At 37.6% G+C, this 19,298-nt stretch overlaps 1 protein-coding gene and 1 long non-coding RNA gene across 2 annotated transcripts in view; one reads left to right on the top strand and one right to left on the bottom strand.

The window, feature by feature from the left end:
• The window catches only part of LOC123369651, a 34,345-nt gene extending 31,570 nt beyond the window's left edge, over positions 1–2,775 (top strand). Inside the window, exon 3 of the long non-coding RNA XR_006579117.1 lies at positions 2,568–2,775. This is a non-coding gene — a long non-coding RNA (uncharacterized LOC123369651). The remainder of the gene's footprint in view (positions 1–2,567) is intronic.
• Positions 1–19,298, bottom strand: part of SEC23A (SEC23 homolog A, COPII coat complex component) — a 44,807-nt gene that overhangs the window by 3,128 nt on the left and 22,381 nt on the right. The window contains exons 11-19 of the mRNA XM_045015489.1: positions 15,545–15,625; positions 14,179–14,268; positions 9,725–9,831; positions 8,496–8,649; positions 7,296–7,373; positions 6,069–6,230; positions 4,767–4,853; positions 3,508–3,663; positions 2,867–2,932 (exon numbers count right to left, since the gene is read on the bottom strand). Of these exons, the coding sequence (XP_044871424.1) occupies positions 2,867–2,932; positions 3,508–3,663; positions 4,767–4,853; positions 6,069–6,230; positions 7,296–7,373; positions 8,496–8,649; positions 9,725–9,831; positions 14,179–14,268; positions 15,545–15,625 (981 nt within the window). The remainder of the gene's footprint in view (positions 1–2,866; positions 2,933–3,507; positions 3,664–4,766; positions 4,854–6,068; positions 6,231–7,295; positions 7,374–8,495; positions 8,650–9,724; positions 9,832–14,178; positions 14,269–15,544; positions 15,626–19,298) is intronic.

Genomic DNA, 19,298 nt, shown 5'->3' with positions numbered 1-19,298 from the left:
ATCTGCCTCATTGTCCTCCCTCAAATCCCTCCTTAAACCCCTCCTTTGCTGTGATGACTACAAAAAACTCGACAATGGTTAGGCTGTGGTTGTGCTGAGACCACGGTCTCTCATGCTGACTTATACTGTCTTCGTGTACTCCCACATCTATCTGTCTGTCCATCTATTATATTTTTCCTTACAAACTGTAAGCTCTTTGAAGCAGGGACCATCTTTTTGTTCTGTGTTTGCACAGTGCCTAGCACAGTGGGGTCCTAGTCCAAGGCTGTGGCCCCTAGGCACTACAGAAATGCAAATAATAATACAGATAAAGAAAACAGACACAGCGCAGTGTTTAAGGGCCACATTTTCAAACATGCTCACTATTTTGGGGTACCTGTCTTTGCATGCCCACCTTGACACAACTAAGACTTCATTTCAGAGACATCCATAACTCCAACTAAAGTCAGTGAGCTGAATGGGTGTTCGTGACACTTTTCATGAACAGGAAACAGGTGTCTAAATTACGGCACTCAAAATTAATAGACTTTTTTTAGAACTGGCCGAAGCCGCAAAGTGATCAGTGGCAAAGTCGGGTTTAGCAGTTTAGTCTGAATTCGCGTCTCCTTGAGCAAGGAGCAGTAACAGGATTATAAATAGACTGTCATCGAGGAGTCAGAGTGTGACTCGCCACTCCACAATTTTTACATTGGAAGAGAGCTCGACATCACCTAATAATTCGCCGCCAATGTAGCTGAAGACCATCTAGAGAGTAGTTCAGTAAACAACAAATCAAACACTTTGTCTACTGAGAATTCTGGGCTCTGTAGTTTACCAATGAGAAAACTAGCAAGGCTTCACTGTATGAAACTGAGAAGTACATGAAAAGTAGCTTTGGTTTTGCACAGGCCACACAAAGATATAAAAAGGTAATTAAAAAAAGGTAATAACTGGAGATATACCAATCTCCTAGAACTGGAAGGGACCTTGAAAGGTCATCGCGTCCAGCCCCCTGCCTTCACTAGCAGGACCAATTTTTGCCCCAGATCCCTAAGTGGCCTCCCTCAAGGATTGAACTCACAACCTTGGGTTTAGCAGGCCAATGCTCAAACCACTGTAGCATGCAAACCTAGCACTATAGCATACAAACATATACAAAATTTTAATTTAACACAGGCAGATATATTGATGCCAAGAAGTTTGGAATTACTAGAGACTTAAGACATTGTAAACAGCTTTTTCTCTTAAAAACTGTAAGATGCCCAGTCACCACCAAAGAAAAAGTACAGTTGAAAGCAGTGACAGGCACAGCTAGATATTATCTTGTATCAAGTTCAAATTAAATTATTACAATAGTTTAAAAAGTAATTTGAAGATGTACTTTCAAGTAAATACAATGGAACTCTCTATTGAAATGTTAAGTTCTTTTTTTCTGAATATGTTTTAAATACAGTTAAATGCACATACAGGGCCAAAGTCTGAAAAATCTTCACTTACAATATGATATTAAAGGGTAAACTATATGACTCATTGCCTCCTGAAACATGGTTTCAATGGTGTGCAGGTGCCCTCTTCAGGGCAATGTGGAGTATCAAATTTTATTGGTGATTTTCACCAATTCAGACATCAGCCAGAATTACATGAAACAACCCAAATAACTCAGGGAAAGGTTAAGAGCAAAATTAGTTAAGTTTAAAATTTAGTTTAAAATTGCAAAAAATGGTATATATCATGTGATAAATGGACGACTTTATTTGGTTGAAGTCTGTTTGCACAAGCGACTGAAAGCTAACCTTGCAGGTGTTCATGCAGAAATTATATAATACAGTGCCAATGGAAATGTGAAAAATTCTATTTTTACTTTGCAGCTGAGTCTCTGTCAATAACATTGGTAGGGGAAGCTTGCCTTTTCCTTTCTAAATACAGAAGAGTCTAATTTGTCCAGCCTGAAATACAGTTACTTAGTTTTTAAATTGGGTCAAAGTTTGGTTTTGGTTACATTATACATTTAACGAGATATCAAAATATTTCTCCAGTGTTTCAGACTGAATATGCCCTTCATCAGACTACTTGGCAAAAGCTTCCACTGTTTTGGTAACAACAACAGAAGTGTGTACAAACCTAATGTCAGTACATTTTTATTTGACAATGCCACTAATTTAGCATTTATGCACAGTTATATTTCTTTTCCTGTTATGAAGTTCAAAGCTGGAAGGGAGGGTAGGAGATTGGGATGCAGAGCTGTTATGGCTGCAACAGTGTCAGGAAAGTGAATTGATGTAGGTAGCCCTACTTCCTGAATTTCTGTATATTTAATAAGCTTTCTTCCTGGAGATAGGACTTGAAAAGCTAATTTTCCTGGTTACTCAATGGCAGCCTGGACCAGGAGAAACCTAGGTATCAATAAAATAGTGGTGCGCTGCCCCGCCCTTGTTAAACCTTAATCTCAGAGTCTAGCAGTTTATAGGACAGTTTTCTGGCACTTTTTGGTGATCAATTTCTGAACTATATTGCTGAGATGAACAACAGATTTTCTGGATGCAAAACAATTTTTTGCCCAAGGATTAATGCCCTCTCATTCTTTACAGTGAAAAGAATTTGAAGACAGTCTTTGATTTGGAAAGACATCTCAACTCAAGCCTAAGAGATTTCCAAGCAGCAAACTGGACCAATTTTTTTCAGGGGAAATAAAGCAGCCATGATAGTTTTAAGTGGCAGCCATGAATACTGTATTTTTTCACATTTTGTATTAACTGTGGACATTACTGCCAGTATGCAGCTAATATTTCACTGTGTCTAAAGCTGGGAAACTGAACATAGAAAAAAAATATTCCTTCAAGCATATTCACCAATGAAATAAGCTTAGCACAATGTTTTGTATGCTTACCTGTCCCCAGGCATACATGTTGTTGTGAGTCTGAGAGGGATTGACTTTAGAAAGCAGGAAGCGGGCCTTTGAAAACATAAACCAAAGGGGAAATAAATCACTACATTTAAAACAAAAGAAATCTTATAGCCACAGAATTTAACCTTGATTATCTGAAACAAAACATGCATGGTTGTCATTTTCTTAGTATTTTCTTTTGGGTAAAGTTAAGTTTTTGCAGGGAAAAGTGAGTAAGCTCTAAGTGACGGTAAATGTGAACCAAAATATAAAGATCCCTGGATTCCATAACTACAACACACAAATAATCTGAGATGTTGACAACTTTTCAAAGTTGTGGAAAATTTAATTAAAAAAAAACAACCTAGTAAAATAAATGTAAATAATAGAATACTAAGAAACATTTCAAAATCCAAAAACTAATGCAAGAATAATAGTGTCTAAAAAAGGGACTCAAACATTATGTAACAAATTACTTCTACATACTTATTTCTGTCAGAATTTCAACCTCCTAATTGCTAAGTCACCATTTATATATCTATCCACTAAATCTGTTTTAATAATTAAATGAACGTTTATAATATCTTTAATTTAGACATTAATGATACCTCATTTCTTAAACCTATGTACACAATTCACTGTACCTGGCTTCCTCCATGCTCTGTATCAATGTATCGGGGCATTGGGAATCTGGAATGGAGAATTTCCTGGGCATCATCTATTGGAGCTTGTAAAAGATGTCGGAAATTTTCATATTCTGGCATGTCTTGATAGCCTGACTTGCGCCACTGAGCTATGGTCTAGAGAATAAAAAATTTAAAAAGCATATCATCATCATCATTTGTATTATCATAGTGCCTGGGATCCCCAGTCATGGACCAGGACACTATTGTGCAAGGTGCTGTACAAACAACAGAACAAAAAGACAGTCATCCATTCTCACAATACGTTGATATAAATAGGACTTTCAGAGGGGAATGTTCCGATGCTCACCTCTACTCCACCATTCTTGCCCTCTTGCTAGACTTTGCTCCCTCCAACTATTAATACCTATTAACTTATAAGATTGACTCTCTAAACACAAGATCTAACAAAATGTGTATGTAACAAAAGCAGGTAATATAATCTTTTACTTGTGTAGCCACTGTCCTTGCCCATACTTTTCCCCACCTGTGTCTGTCAAGCAGAGCTGCAAGTAAGCCGGTACTCCATGCTTGAATGGACCAGCTTCTGGAGCGGTGATTTAAAGGCCCCAGGGCTCCAGCCGCTGCAGGGAGCCCCGGGCCCTTTAAATCACTGCTGGAGCTCCAGCAGCCGGGCTCGGGCGGGGATTTAAAGGTCCCGGAGCTTCGGCCCCTGCAGGGAGGCCTGGGCCCTTTAAAGCGCCGCCCGAGCCCCGCTGCCAGAGCTCCGGCGGCGCTTTAAAGGGCCTGGGGCGCCTCGCAGTGGCCGGAGCCCCGGGTCCTTTAAATCACTGCCGGAGCCCTGCCGCCACTACCCCGCAGTGGCAGGAGCACTGGGCCCTTTAAATCCCCGCCCGAGCCCTGCCGCTGCTACCCCAGCTGTTCTACATAAAAATTTAGCATGCTGATATCATGTAAGACAAGTTTTAGCGTGAGGTGTGTGGAAGAAAATAAACTTTAGCCCTCCCTTGAAAAACAGCATTTATAACAGAAATAGCAAATAATACCAGGTGCCACTATATTAAATCAAATTAGGCCATAATCCTCCAAACGTTTACATACATGTTTAATTTTATGCATGAAAGTAGTTCTATCGGGTTCTACTCATGTACACACAGTTGAAGTACTGTAATAAATGCTTGCAGAATTAGAGCCTTAGTTTGGTAACAGAACATTTCTACAATGAGCAGGATGTATTCATAAGAATGACTGGATCTTACCTCTCCATGATAAATAAGGATCTGGAAAAAAGTGTCCATGAGAAGAATGCGATCTGGCAAAATGCTGCTGCTATCAAGAAGAACAGGCTAAGATAAAGGGAAAAAAATTCAGTTGAATATGCAGAACAGAGTAATCCAAGTATTTTACAAGCCTCTTTGAACAGATCACCAACTTTTAGGAAATGCTTTTCTTTAAAATTACTACTAGTTCTGCATTGTTACTTCTCAAAATTACACAGCTGTAACTCTCATAATTTCATTTTAAAATTAGACTGCTTGATTCCAAATACACAATATTTCATGAACATGTAATGTAAAAAAGTAAATACAGAAGTCAAGAGCTGGGAGAATTCTTTCATCACTGTGCCTTTGCCTTGTCTTTCAAACACCTCCATTTTATCAATACCATGTCACCAGGCCCACCGACAGCAATTCCGGGCCCCAGGGCAGAACAGTCAATGGGTTCCCTAGAAAGGGATGGCCGAAGTTTGATTCGTGCAGGGTGCGCTGGAGCCAGGCCCCATGCTGCTGCTGCTGGCCCGGCACTGCCACATGGGCGCGGAGCTACCACATGCAGCGGCTGGTATACACATGCACAAGCCGCAGACACAGTCTGCCTCACACATCTGGGGAGTGCTGCACCTGTGCTGCTGCAGCCCAGCGAGCTGCTGGCTGTGCTGCTGGGCACGCTCTTCCAGCATGGCCACGGCTTCCACATGCCCGCCCGGCTGCCTTCACCACCGCCAGTACCACCCCGCACGCCTAGAAGCCCTGCATCCCGCCTGAGCAATTTAAAAAAGCCCGGGGCTCCCAGCCGCCTCCGCTACCAGAGTGCCTGGGCAATTGCCCCCTTCTCCTCCCTAGTCTAGAAACTTTGTTTTTCCTAGTAATTGTGTAAAATCCTTCACACCTATTAAAAAGTAAAACCTAGTGTTAAAAATAGATTTACACCATGGGGAAAATCCTGATATCATTGGAATCAAAGGCAAAACTCCCATTTGACTTGAAAGGGGCCAGAATTTCATCCCATGTGTCTTGGTTTGGAATGACATCATACAAAAAAGTGAGTTATGCTCTCAAGGCTATTGTGCAACCATCAGATCTCATTGTTCACATAACTGCCTTGCTCACAATTTTCTGTTTTATATAAAATACATTACACACACGCACACTTACACTTTCACAGGCGATAATGCATAAGGTTGTTTTAATACGTACATAAATATCTGCAACATGGCCATGAATACAAAATCCCACATCTAGTGCACTTTTGCCCTATAGTTGAATTAAACATTGTCATACCTCTGGAGGTCCACTGAAAGAGTAGGCATAGAGGATTGGTTGAATCATGATAAGTGACTGGGTTAGATCTTGACGCATGAAATGATGTCGATAGTATGAACTCTCATCAGGGCTGTTGTTAAAGACTTGCAAGAAAGGGGATCTCCTTAAGTGAAACATAAACTGCAAAACAAAAAGTCCAACAGGGTTGGACAAACAAAGTTGGAAAAAATCTGTTTCCAATAAAATTATCACACTACTAGGTAATGCAACATTAGAAATGTACCACTCACAAAAGTGTAAAAAATAATTTAACATTGCACTTTTCTATGAAAATAAAGTAAGGTCACTCTCAAAATGGGTAGACACTAAAAGGAGAGTTTAACATCTCTTCTCTCCCCTATATTTTATACCTAAGACAGAATATTCTATACTGTTATAATCTTTACGGAAATAGCATGTGTAAATTAACTGTACAGTTTTTAGGAGTTAGTGTACTATGTTTTAAACACAGAAACTGGGCAAAGAGCAGTTTTACTATGAGAAGGAATACAATTATTATCAACTGCAGATTTGAACCTTTTAAAAGTTTGGACCTGGAAAGCCCAAACCCTTTTATTGCTGGACCAATATTTCTTCTGCGCAGCCAGTTTACACTGAAAGTACTTTGAGGTCAATGGAAAGTCCAGATGCAATAGGGTTTAACAGTGCTCTGGAAATGGTTATTTACTAAATGCACAATTCCTTTTAAGCTCAACTGCATTAAACTAACAAAATGTCTGAGAAATGTTTCCTCTCATCAATTTAATATTTTTAAGTAGCACATGAAAGACATCACCAGAGAATTCCTGTATAGCATGAAATTTAAAATATTAGTGAATTTCTTTTTTTAAATAGCTGTCCCCAAAATCTATTTAATATTATTATTTGTATTACGATAGTACATAGAGGCCTCATCTGAGAACAGTCCTCAATTATGCTAGGCACTGTATAAACACATTGTAAGAAACAGTCCATGCCCAGAAGAGCCCTAAACAGACAAGAAGAAAGAGGGTGGGAAGGAGAAAAGAGACACAGAAAGGTGAAGTGACTTGCCCAAGGTCACACAGCAAGTTAGTGGCTGAGCTGGGAAGAGAACCCAGGTCTTCTGATTCTGAGTCCCAATCCAATGTCCTATCCCCTCCACCACCTCCTAAATCCATGCTTTTCCCCTAATTATTTACTCTTTAACACCTTCTTTCTACTCACCTGTGGATAAAGTGAGAAGGTTTCTGAAAATCTGAAGGAGCTTGGATCATCTTTGTGATATTCTCCAAATTTCTGACACTGAAGGGAAAAAAATGAATCTAAATTAGTATGGCAACTTTGTTTATGCCACTATTCTATTTTCAAATATTTCATTTTATAATCAATATTTTTTCCTTCCCCGAGTTTCCTTTACTGTACAAATATGGTCCAGGATGAAACATGATACAAATGCTCTTCTTGGCAAGTAATAATTTCCTTCCATGTTTGGTTGAAGAGTTGTTTTTTTAAATCCCCAAAGAGGAATTACAAAATTAAATGTTCCCAGAAAAAAATCATTACGACAGCTGTAAATAAATATCACTTACATGTGGGAGGCAAACTTAATAGAACACTGAATAAAGTACTCGCTGAAAAAATTTCACCCACCTCCAGTCACAGTACAGTAAGACTGGCATTACTAACAGACAGCTTAGAAAATTACCACACATTTTAACTTTGGCAAAGGACTGCTCTAAGGATGCATTTATTTGGTGCTTGCATAAGGAGTTAGTGAAGCTAGAAATAGCTTTTTGCAACTTATCTAGATGTAGTTTAACTAGTATACAGGCATTTAGACAATCCATAAGAAACCAATTGGGAGGAGGGAGGCGAAAGAAGGGGAGTTTCAGATGGCTGTATCCACAGCCATCTTAGCCACTGAAGATACAGAATGTATTTAAGCATATACACTTCTCAATATACTCCCCAAGCGTAATCAATTTCTTTTCATGTCTTATGTGTCCATCCTAACTGTGGTAAGCTACACTTCAACTTTCTTGATTGCAAAATGAGGCTGAAATGCATACTGTTCTTCTCTCTCTCCACTCCCACACAGCTTGACATTTCAACTCCCCAGAGCCAGATCTTTCATCTTATTTTAAACTTCTTGATACTTGGCTGCTTCAGAGCAGTGACTCTGTGCTGAGAGCTGAACACATACTATCTAAAAATCTAACTATACTATACTAACTAAACTCATAACTACTTTAATTAATAGGAAATCTTCATTAGCGATGCATTCTTGGTGGTGGTGGTGGTGGTGAAGTATTCAGTCTCTCTGTATATAGCATTTACAGATTACCACTGGACATATGAATTACTTTAACAATGTAAACTTGGAGAGAAAAACCTGATTTAACACTTGTAGTATGGTCTTCTTACCAGTCGTATCAGCTGTCTGTCCAGCCACCTAAGTACATCAGGTCCTTCTTCTGTCTCTGCCCTATAAACTGCCAATCTGGCCATAAGAATGGCAGCTGCCTCTTGGTCAAAAGAAGCAGCGATGTTTTGGATCTGTGTCTGAGCATCTGCCCAGCTGTAAAAGAAAAGCAATCATTTTTACCATATCTAAAGGAAAAACATCCAGACTCAGGATATTCTATTAAAATTAAGGTAAATAGCCTAGCTGTAGCAATTTCATAACAGACAAGCCCATGTTGGAATTCCAAGATCTTAGTTCAGGTGGACTCTTTACTTCCCAATTGCCCCTTCTCTTCAGAATTCTCCTAATTTTGAATCAAAATGCAGCTCCACCCACAAAAACAATGTAATGTCACTATTATTATAAGTCATTTACATTAAAAATGCTGAATTATGAAAGGAAGGTTACAGAAAATGTTAAATTGAAAATTAATCACACACTCTGATTCCTAAAATAATAATTGCCTTGTGCCCCTCATTCTGGGTCTTTGTGTCATTCTGTGCCCTAATTTTGGGCCCTTGCAGATTGTGAGGAATGAGTGTACTGTATGCATACAATGTCTGTTCTACTGAGTACTGAGAAGCTGTTAATTAAATATAATGTAATAAGTGTAAGTCAACCTGGGACTTATGCTAACAGTGACTGCCAACACTCCTTTGTTAAGGGGAATCTACATGCAAAACATGCAATAATCTGCCCAATACTAAAGAAAACATCATTCAGTGTTGCAAACTGCCTTCTTAATGTCTAACCTCCATTTTCTAAGCAATTTAATTGCGACACTAATTGAACTTATGAAACTACAGGTGAGAGTTTTGGTGGTGAAGGAGCAATTGTATATAACGACCTTCTGATAGATCTAACATTCATAGATTTTTAGATCATAAAGGACCATTATGATCATTTAGTCTGACCACCTGCAAAACACAGGCCATAGAATTTCGCCCAGAGATTCTTGCTTCATCTACAAGGATTTGGGTCATTTCCATTCAGCCCTGCAACTTCTTGGAAATTGGATGCCTTATAGCTCTTCATCCAGAAGACATACATAGTGTCAGAGGCACAGTCCTTGCCATGTGCACTGTACATCCAAAAGCACTCAATTGGTTAAATAACTGAAATTCTATTTGAAATGCAACAGATGTGTATCACACTATTGCTAAATTAATTCATCATAATTAAAGCTTACTTTCTGGCAACTGTGGTTACTCTGATACGTCTCTGTCCACTTGAATGCTGGTACTGAGTCACAAACTGGATTGCACCACGTCCACCTTGAGGAATTGGAGCATTGTGCTGTGTTTAAAAAAAAATTAACAAAATCTCACTAAGATTCTGCAGTATAATCATCCTATTAGGATTCCTATCACTGCCAAAATCCATTCTGAAATTAGAAACTATATGAAAGAAGCTACTTTAATAAATCTAATATGCTCAGCAAATGTCTAGTGGATAAAAAATGTAAGCCAGTAAACTCACTGTCAATCTTGAGCTATAGATTTAAGTCCAAAATTTGTCTAACTTTAAAATTACAGTAATCTAATGGAGAAAGTCCTACATTACAAAAAATCATCATACCAGCTGCAAGGTTTTAAAGAGACACTGTTGATTTGAAAAATCCAATTTCTGTATAATTGTTTTTAAACCTACCAATAACACCCAAGATTACTGTAATGGAAAGACGTTAGAGAAAAAGCAATATGCTTTTTTCCGTTTTTTCATTTTGTATATTTGATAGCTTTTGGTGTGTAGTGATAGGATTAATTCACTTCACCTAACGTAGGTGCGAGCTGGGGGAAAGATCTGGAAAGAGGATGTATTGTCAACTCACGATTTTATTGCAAGTGTCACAATATTGGGAGTTTTACTTAAAGTCACAGGTTCCAGGTTTGTGTGATTACATGAAAGTCTCAGCTATCATTAGGAAAAAAAGGTTCTAAACCTCATGTGTACTGTGAAATGCTTAAAAAATGTGACCCAATTGCACTGTAAAGGCTCAAAAACCAAATGGCAAACTCAAAGACCCCAAGACATTTTTAATTCATAAATTTTAGCTAATCTCATGATTTTTGGGGATATGGCTCATAATTTTGTTTTTTAACATTTGGAGTTGGCAATACTGAAGATTTCCTCCTTAATTTCCTGAGAGGAAACTATTGTAAAATATATAAGTTCAATATTATTTTGAAACTAGTTAAACTACCCAAATATTTGCATTCCTGAAAGATATAAGGAAGTAACTTTAGTGTTGCTTGTAAATATTATCATTGTAAAGCACAATATGGTGAATCAATGTCTGATACGAGTAATTTCTTAATGGTACTGTATTCTCTACGTTAAGGGTTTATTGCTTTAAAAGAATTAAAGCAATTCTATTTTTAAAGATTAAAAACAACTGATAATAAAATAACAATGTACAATTATTTGTCATTGTCCCTTAAACCAGAAGTAGTGAAAATGCTGAACAATAATTTACAGCACAATGTCATAGAAACTGGAATTCTGATGCAAATTGAAATTTCAAAGCCCAGATTAGTAGAGTCACAGTACAATATATAACTGAGTGACTGTAAACTCAAAAGTTTGTCAGTCTCTCACCAACAGAAATTGATGCAATAAAAGACATTACCTCTCCCACTTTGTCTCTCTAATATCCTGGGACCAATACAGCAACAACAACACTGCATATAACTAGTAAAGTGTGACTCTTATACCTCTGAAACAAGTATCCATCACTTTAGTTTTCAAAATATGCCTGACATTAAGTGGATGCTGAGAAGTGTTAGTTTATTAAATCGTCATTTTACACACTCTTCTGTGTAAAGTTGACTTTTAAAACTATGTTAGCAATTGTTAAATCGCAAAACATTATATACAAGCACGTATAGAATGATCACTGGCTAATGCTGATTTTATGTTATCTTTTCCCCATATCACAGTGTCTACTGGTATGCTAAACTCCTTATTGTTTCTATGAAACTTTTTGTGACAATCATATTTCAGTAGAAAAGGAATGCAATACGATCAGTGCTGCAAACATCTGGGTTAAATCTATGTTTCAACTCAACTGTACAAAAGAACATAGCATACCAGATATTAATTTATACAGATTAAACAACATGAAATGGGGGAAATACACTGAAAACATCATACTCTGCAACTGAAGGGGAAAAAATAGCAGTTTGCCTTTTTCTACAAACTAGGATTTCTCAAATGAACGGCAGTACAAACTAACAGAAATAGAAGTAAACCATAAATAGAAGACTACCTTGTTAAATGTAAGTGAAGCATACGATACACCTCTAACATACTATACATTTCTTGGGGTCGCTGTCTAGTGAAAATTCACAAAGAGGAAGGCAAATTATATCTAATTCATCTTAATGAAGGCAGATATCATCCTAATTTTAAAAACAGAAGCTTAACATTTTATTTATGTGACCCCTTTCATGTTGAAGGATTCCCAGAGTGCTTTACCAACTATACATGAAACATTTCACCTACCACTGAAATGCAGCAAAAAATGAGGTATAACGATGAAGCTGCTCAACAGGAAAAGCAATATTACACAACAGTTTCAGACAAGAAGGGGAGAATAACGTATCCATCTGCAAATGCAGGGACAGTAAGTGGGTAGAATGTAGTTATTCTAATAATTATGTAGGACATTGACACTTTTTGCAAGAGTGTAAAAAAATTTAGGTCGACAGGAACTTTAATAAGTAAATGTAAATCATCAATCACTGAGCAGGTCTCTTTTCAATTTTTATTTCACAAAAGCTGTCTGTCATATCTATTCTTCCAATGCTTATAATCACTTACTGAATCTAAATGATTTTCATACCTTCTCATTTGAATTAATCTTAGTTTTAAAAATAAGGATCGCTACAAGCCTTACTCAGAAATTATTTTGCATCTCTGTTCTCTCCTACTATATCTAGGTGCAAGATACAGATTGTCACGTTTGAAATCTTTGCCACGATGGCTTGAGGAAACAGCCTCCTCCCTCTTCAGAGATGAACGGAATAAAACTTATGTTTTCTTCAAGTGTTGAGCATTTCCAGTTAATCCATAACACTTCCAATAATTAGCAATTTAAATATGCTTCAGGAATAACAAATGTAGATTTTCAAAACCCCTATCTAGACTGAAAGAATAACCAGCAGTTTGATAGCAGAATTTCATACAAAGGACCACATTTTCAAAGTTATGTGGGGGCAGCCATGTGTGTACATCTAATTTATACATGTAAATCAGATGTTTGCTCATGCAGATAGCAAGTAATTGGCCAAATATGTACATAAATCCCTGATTTATATGCATACATCAAGTATTTTTTTATGTTAGGCACGTACAAATGGATGTGCACAATTGGAGGTGCCTACATTTTAAGGTCTGATCTAACACATTCAATTTGACAACCAAAACAATCCATATTTTAAAACAGAAATACAGTATAGAAAAATACATTCAGTTACTACTAAAGAACAACATTATTTTCCAAACTCTCAACAGCTTTTTGGTAATGCAGAGCTCTTACAATTGCTGTTTGTTACATATGGGTATTTTGAGTCAATATTACTAAGGACTTTAAAGAGAACATTGTACTTTTGCCTATTAAAAAAAATAAGGAATTATTTTTTCTCTCTCTTCTCAGGAGGTACAGAATAAATTTCTCTGCAAATTGAAATAAGTTTTTATTCATCTGGAACAGAACCCTTTGCCTTCACCTAAAGAGAGAGACTTAAACCTAAAATATCAGCAATTTATTCCAGGAAGTACCACTCTGGTTTCTGTTCACACATGTACTGGAAAATCAAAACATGGAACTGCTTAATTCAATCCAACAATCCATATTAAAGAATGTTTACAATAGTCTGAAAACTTGCTAAAATATTTATAAAGATCAGAGATTTGTTTGGGTGGTTTTGGTGTTTTGTTTTTATTTTTGTTTTGTTTTGGGTTTTTTTACTAATTTAAAGAAAAATACACAACCATGTAAAGCTGCATATTCATATATCTGGTTAGAAGCAAGGTACAATGTAACTATCCAATTTTTCCTCCAACTACAGTATACCAATTCTTCTCTCATCACCAGATTATCTGTTTATTGAAGTTTACAATTATCTAAGGGGGGGTGTGTGTGTGTGTACATAAACATTTTACAGCTAATAAACACTTATTTTTCTATCTTCTGATATCTGTCATTCAGTAAATGGATCGCTGCTGGTGTACATAATGTAACATTTATAAACTAAGTATCAGAGGGGTGGCCGTGTTAGTCTGGATCTGTAAAAGCAGCAAAGAGTCCTGTGGCACCTATAGACTAACAGACGTATTGGAGCATGAGCTTTTGTGGGTGAATACATGCATGCATCTGACGAAGTGGGTATTCACCCACGAAAGCTCATGTTCCAATACATCTGTTAGTCTATAGGTGCCACAGGATTCTTTGCTGCATTTATAAACAAAGTCAACTCATCACATTGGGTGGATACCAAGCAATTTAAAAACTTGACTGAGGATGGTAATAGATTGTGTGGGAATGGTTGAGGGAGTAGTAAAAATAAAATACAGTATTCAAGATTTACATAAAAACTACGTGTTTTGAGTTTATTACAAGTGGAGTGAAACTTCTCTTACCTGATTGACCACCTCAAAATACAGTGCAAGAGTTGTATTGGGATTAAGGCCACAGATCTTCCATTGACATGTACCTCCTGTTCCTATCTCCTGTAAATAAATTATATAGAATAATTTTTAAAACAGGAATATTTTGTTGTTGTTCACTAATATACCTTTAGAGCTATTAAAAAATGCTGCACTTCTTGCATCTGATCACTATAGGTCACTGTTTCAACTATTTCCTCTCTGTTATGGATCCTCAAGGCTCCCTCCGCTGGCTTCTAGAGGCAGAGAGGCTGCCAACATGAGCATCAGCTGCAGGCCAGTTCCCTCAGAAAGAACAGAACAGACATCAGTTGGGGGCAGAAGAAAAACAACACCATAGGGAAGGCAATAGGGGACACTCCCAAGATGGCACAGAGAGAGTATGGAAGGATAGACATCACAGGAAGGCAATGGAAAGAGGAAAAGAAGGTGGTATCCCTCCATCACAAAGGTGGCAGCAGGAAAATCAGATGGAGGTAACAGGCTACTAAGCTTCCTCTAACAAAGAGGCCAGAGGTATAACTGTATGGGCACAAAGTTGGCTTAGGAGAGAGATGGTGATTGTGCAAGGGAGGTTCTTGGGGCTAGATAGAAGCTACCACTGGGTCAAATAAACTCCTACATACTGGATACTTATCAAACTTCCTAAATGTTGAATTCCCCGTCACTGGTTTAATACTTATTTTTGCTATACACCTCTACCTCGATATAACGCTGTCTTCGGGATCCAAAAAAATCTTACCGCATTATAGGTGAAACCATGTTATATCAAACTTGCTTTGATCCACCGCAGTGCACAGCCCGCCCCCCGGAGCACTGCTTTACCGCGTTATATCGGGTCGCGTTATATCGAGATAGAGGTGTATTTGTAGTTGGGCGATGCATGTTTTTGTGTGTTTTTACATTCTATCATATTGACAGAATATCACATATTGATGCAACATCATGATACAACATAAATGGGTCACAGGATGTAGGGCTTCATGGAACTGTGGTCTTATGAGAGAGCAGAGAACACAGTGAAAAAACTATCTCACTGTTGGTGTCCATCCAAAACCAGAGAATTAAAATACATCCAATATATTTCAAAAAACCTAACCACCTAAATTCACCAGACTCTGTATATAGCTCTCTGATGACTGAGGGCCTTGAGGCGTGAGTCAGGAGCATATCTGAAAAACTGTTCATGAACAAATTTTAAAATGCTGATAACGACTTATACAGGGGGGTTTGATCCAATAATTAAGTAGTACCAGTACATTTCTCTACAAATCCAGAAAACCTAGGTCTCATTTTCTGGCAATTCAAAATTGCACCCACTTACAACAAACGTACTTACATTTTCTGACACACAAGGTCCTTTGGAATTGAGAGAGACACAGGGTCCAATAGCTCCTGAAATCTTGATTTCTCTTGAGGTCTTTGTATTTAAAAGAAAAACAGATCACATATTGAGCTATGCTTACTCATACATTCAACAATGATAAAATAACATTTATTTTTCTTTTAACCAGGCATTCAGTGTTTCATCCACACCTTTAAAAGAGGTTATAAATACATAAGATGTTCAGTACATTTATAATTCTTTCAGCAAACAAAGCCAACTGCTGTTGCAAACATGCCTAAGTCTAAAGAGTGAACTCTGTTACATGTGTGGTTTTCTAAGTCTGAAACTGTATTGTTTATGAACTATAGCATATAAAGAACACCTGATACTACTTAGACCTCTGAGTGCCCCAGAAAGCATATTATAAGTGATGTCTACATCACACAACTAAAGGCATTTTCTACTGAAGATACAATCGTTAAAATATTCATGAGATGAGGCTCAGATGAGGGGCTGTGGGATGGGTCATAGGATTGTACAAATATCATATTACTATTCTGTATCTCCTAAACATGCTTTGGTAAAAGCAACATCTAATAATTTAAATGATTCTAATTACAGTTGCACTGTAGAATGGTGTCCTGAAAGAGTTGGGTTTCCCTATTTATCCTTGCCAGTTTCTTCAGCCAAATTCATAGCTATGTACGTTCAAAACTAGAAGGCCAGATCATTACTTCCAGTAATAAAATCCTCCTGAGGGGGGCTTTGGGAAAGGAAATATCCAGGAGCAGGCCCTCTCAGAGGTCCAGGCCACTTTCAGCTTTTGAGGCCCCTAGCCATAATAAAAATAAAAAATGACGACACATGAAAACAAAATAAGGCACCAAAAAAAGAGTGAGACATAATTTGAATATTTTTTATTTAATAAATGCTTTTCTAGCCTTTTTCTGTGCAAATGCACTAATTATTGAGGGAAAAATCTAGCTTTTGTGCAATGTCAAGTCGATATTAAGCATAGAGCCCATTCAAACACTCTTGTCCCATAACTGAACGGTGATAGTTCTTTACCTGCTTCAACACGTTGAAGGTGTGTTCAGCTTGAAGCCACTGATACAGGCAAACTGACAAAAATATGCAATGCAATTGTGATATTAGGAAACATCCCAGAGAGTCCAAGTTCGAGTATTTCTTGAAGCAATTCCTTTGACTTGCAATCCAATTTAAAGTTCATGGAATATATTCGTTTGACGACAATGATCTCAGCACTGAGATCTTTTGAGATTTCTTTGTTGTGCTGTTGCTGAAATTGTTCAGCTGCAAAAAGTAGATCTTCATTACTCAGTCTGCTGAACTGCCAATGAAACCCAAAAAGGGTACAAATTAGTCACTGTGACTCAAATCAACGTGTAAGACCTGATGGAATAGAGTCGATGGTGACAAGGAAGACATTGACCCTGTAATGCTGCTCGACATCGGATTCAGTAGGTAAATTGCGATCAGTGGAGAACTCAGATGAAATGCCAATATTCTCTGCTACTAATTTGGATTCAGTCAGGATCACATCCCATTGTTCACGAATCAGCTGAATGTCATCGATAAGACTTTCAATGTTATCCCTCTCAACATCAAGTGTAGCATTGCGTGCTTCAATTACCAGATTAGTTTGGTGGATCATTGTAAATAGCTTCATCCACAAAGATGACATCAGAATGCATTCAAATGTGGACATGTGCTTCTGAATAGACTGAAGTTCAGTTCGAGCCTGAGCAGTGAGACTGAGAGATTCAAGCTCATTTAAAGTCTTTCTCACTGAATTCAAATGCTGCGCAACTGGTTAACAACCATCAATCCATGCAGACCATCTAGTTTTGGATATCCCATGCAGTGAAACAGGAAGATATTGCTTCAGAATTTCCCACCTTTGTGGACTGCTACTGATGAGATTGTACATTTGCTGAACAGTTCCAAAGTAAGTAATTGCCTCCTTGCATGATTCAGCACAGTCAACACCTACAAGGTTTAGTGTGCGGTTTCCACAACTGGAGAAAATATAGTTTGAATTATACTCAAGCAGAACTGCGTGTACACCTTTGTACTTCCCAGCCATATTAGATCCATTGTCATAGGCTTGACCAATGCAGACTTGAAAATCTAACTTAAAACCTTCTAGAATTGCTAGTACATGAGCAGCAATTTCTTTTCTGGCTTTTCCTTGTGAAATCATCAAACAAAATAAACCTTTCTTCAATTGAAAAATTTTGAGCTATCTACAATCTTAACATACTGAATAACCATAGTAGTCTGTTCCTTGTGAGAACAATCAGCAGTGGAATCAACAATGATTTAAAAATATTTGGCATTTCAAATCTCATCAAGAATTGTTGTTCGTACGGATGACCCACATAGCTCAATAAACTCGTTCTGTAACCATGTGGAGAGATAATGGACTTGCATGCGCTTTTGACTCTCTTGCGATTCTCAAACACAATTTACGTACTCTGATAAAAGTGGGTCATATTTGCTGAGGAGCTCAACTATGCCTAGAAAGTTTCCATTTGCATGATCACCAATATTGGAACCAAAGAAAGCCAATCATCGCTCAGAAAGAAAAAGGATGACATTCAGGTTGCGCTCAAGAAGTTCTTTCCAGTTATTAGTTTCTGTACAGAGATCAGTCAAGAGCAAATTCTCAACTGAACTTTCAGTTGGTGCTGCCCGACTGGCTGATTTCCATGTAACGTAGTTTTCTTTCTGTGATGTTAAACTCTCATATGATGATATTCGGTCTTTCAACTTCCTCCAACCTCTGTTGATGCTCCATCCTGATTGAACAGAGAGAATGAATGCATTTGCAGCACTTTTGTCCAAAATGAAGCGGGGTGCACAGTACAGAGATTGTTTTTCCATATTCCAGCATAACCAGTCTCTTGTGCACATCTCACCATTTGGAAGAGTTTTTGTCAGCAGACGAGTAGGGAAAGCATGATTATCAGCATCTCGTGGAATGTTACTTGGAATTTCAAAACAATTAATTTGAAGAAAAGATTGCATTTGGGCAGCATTGCTCTTGTCAATAATTCCAATGTCAGTCACAGTCAAACCTGTAGTACTCATGAATTGCTCTTGCTGCGCAAGATCTACATCTTCCTGTTGCTGTTGAGTTTCTTGATCGTACACAGGATCTTCTTCTGCATCTGTTACTGTTGGTGTATCTCCTTCTTGAATCTGGGCCTACAGACTACGAAAGCCAATGATGATGGCCAAGCTACCAAGCTAGGGCTCAATCAACCAACCGTCACATCTATTAGCTACCATATGAAGATAATAATGAGGAATTCTCACACAAATAATGCCTTAGTCAACTAGACGTAAAACTATAAAGGCACTAAATTGTAACAATTGTCTACCTTTCAACACGCACTTGATCCAGCACCCGCCACTAGTCATGGTTTGCTTATATAATCAGCTGATCTGAGAGGACACGTTCATCACGGTCTAATCTTGTGCCATCAGAACCGATATATTATTATATTGATATTATATTTGTATTAATATTTATTGATAATATATTATACCTATATTATATTATACTTTTATTAATATTTATGAACATTTTTTAACTCTTTAATATGATAAAATCTGTATCAGTTAACAAAAAAGTTATGTCTTTTACCAAATCAAATCTCTTATTTGCTTAAATTTGCAGATCTAAGCTGAGAGTGTGTGTCACATTTTGGTCCGATAGCAATGCACATAAAAACAAGTT

This window comes from Mauremys mutica, chromosome 4 (assembly GCF_020497125.1).
Source record: "Mauremys mutica isolate MM-2020 ecotype Southern chromosome 4, ASM2049712v1, whole genome shotgun sequence".
Classification (NCBI taxonomy): Eukaryota; Metazoa; Chordata; order Testudines; family Geoemydidae; genus Mauremys; species Mauremys mutica.
This window is presented reverse-complemented; position numbering and strand designations above follow the sequence as displayed.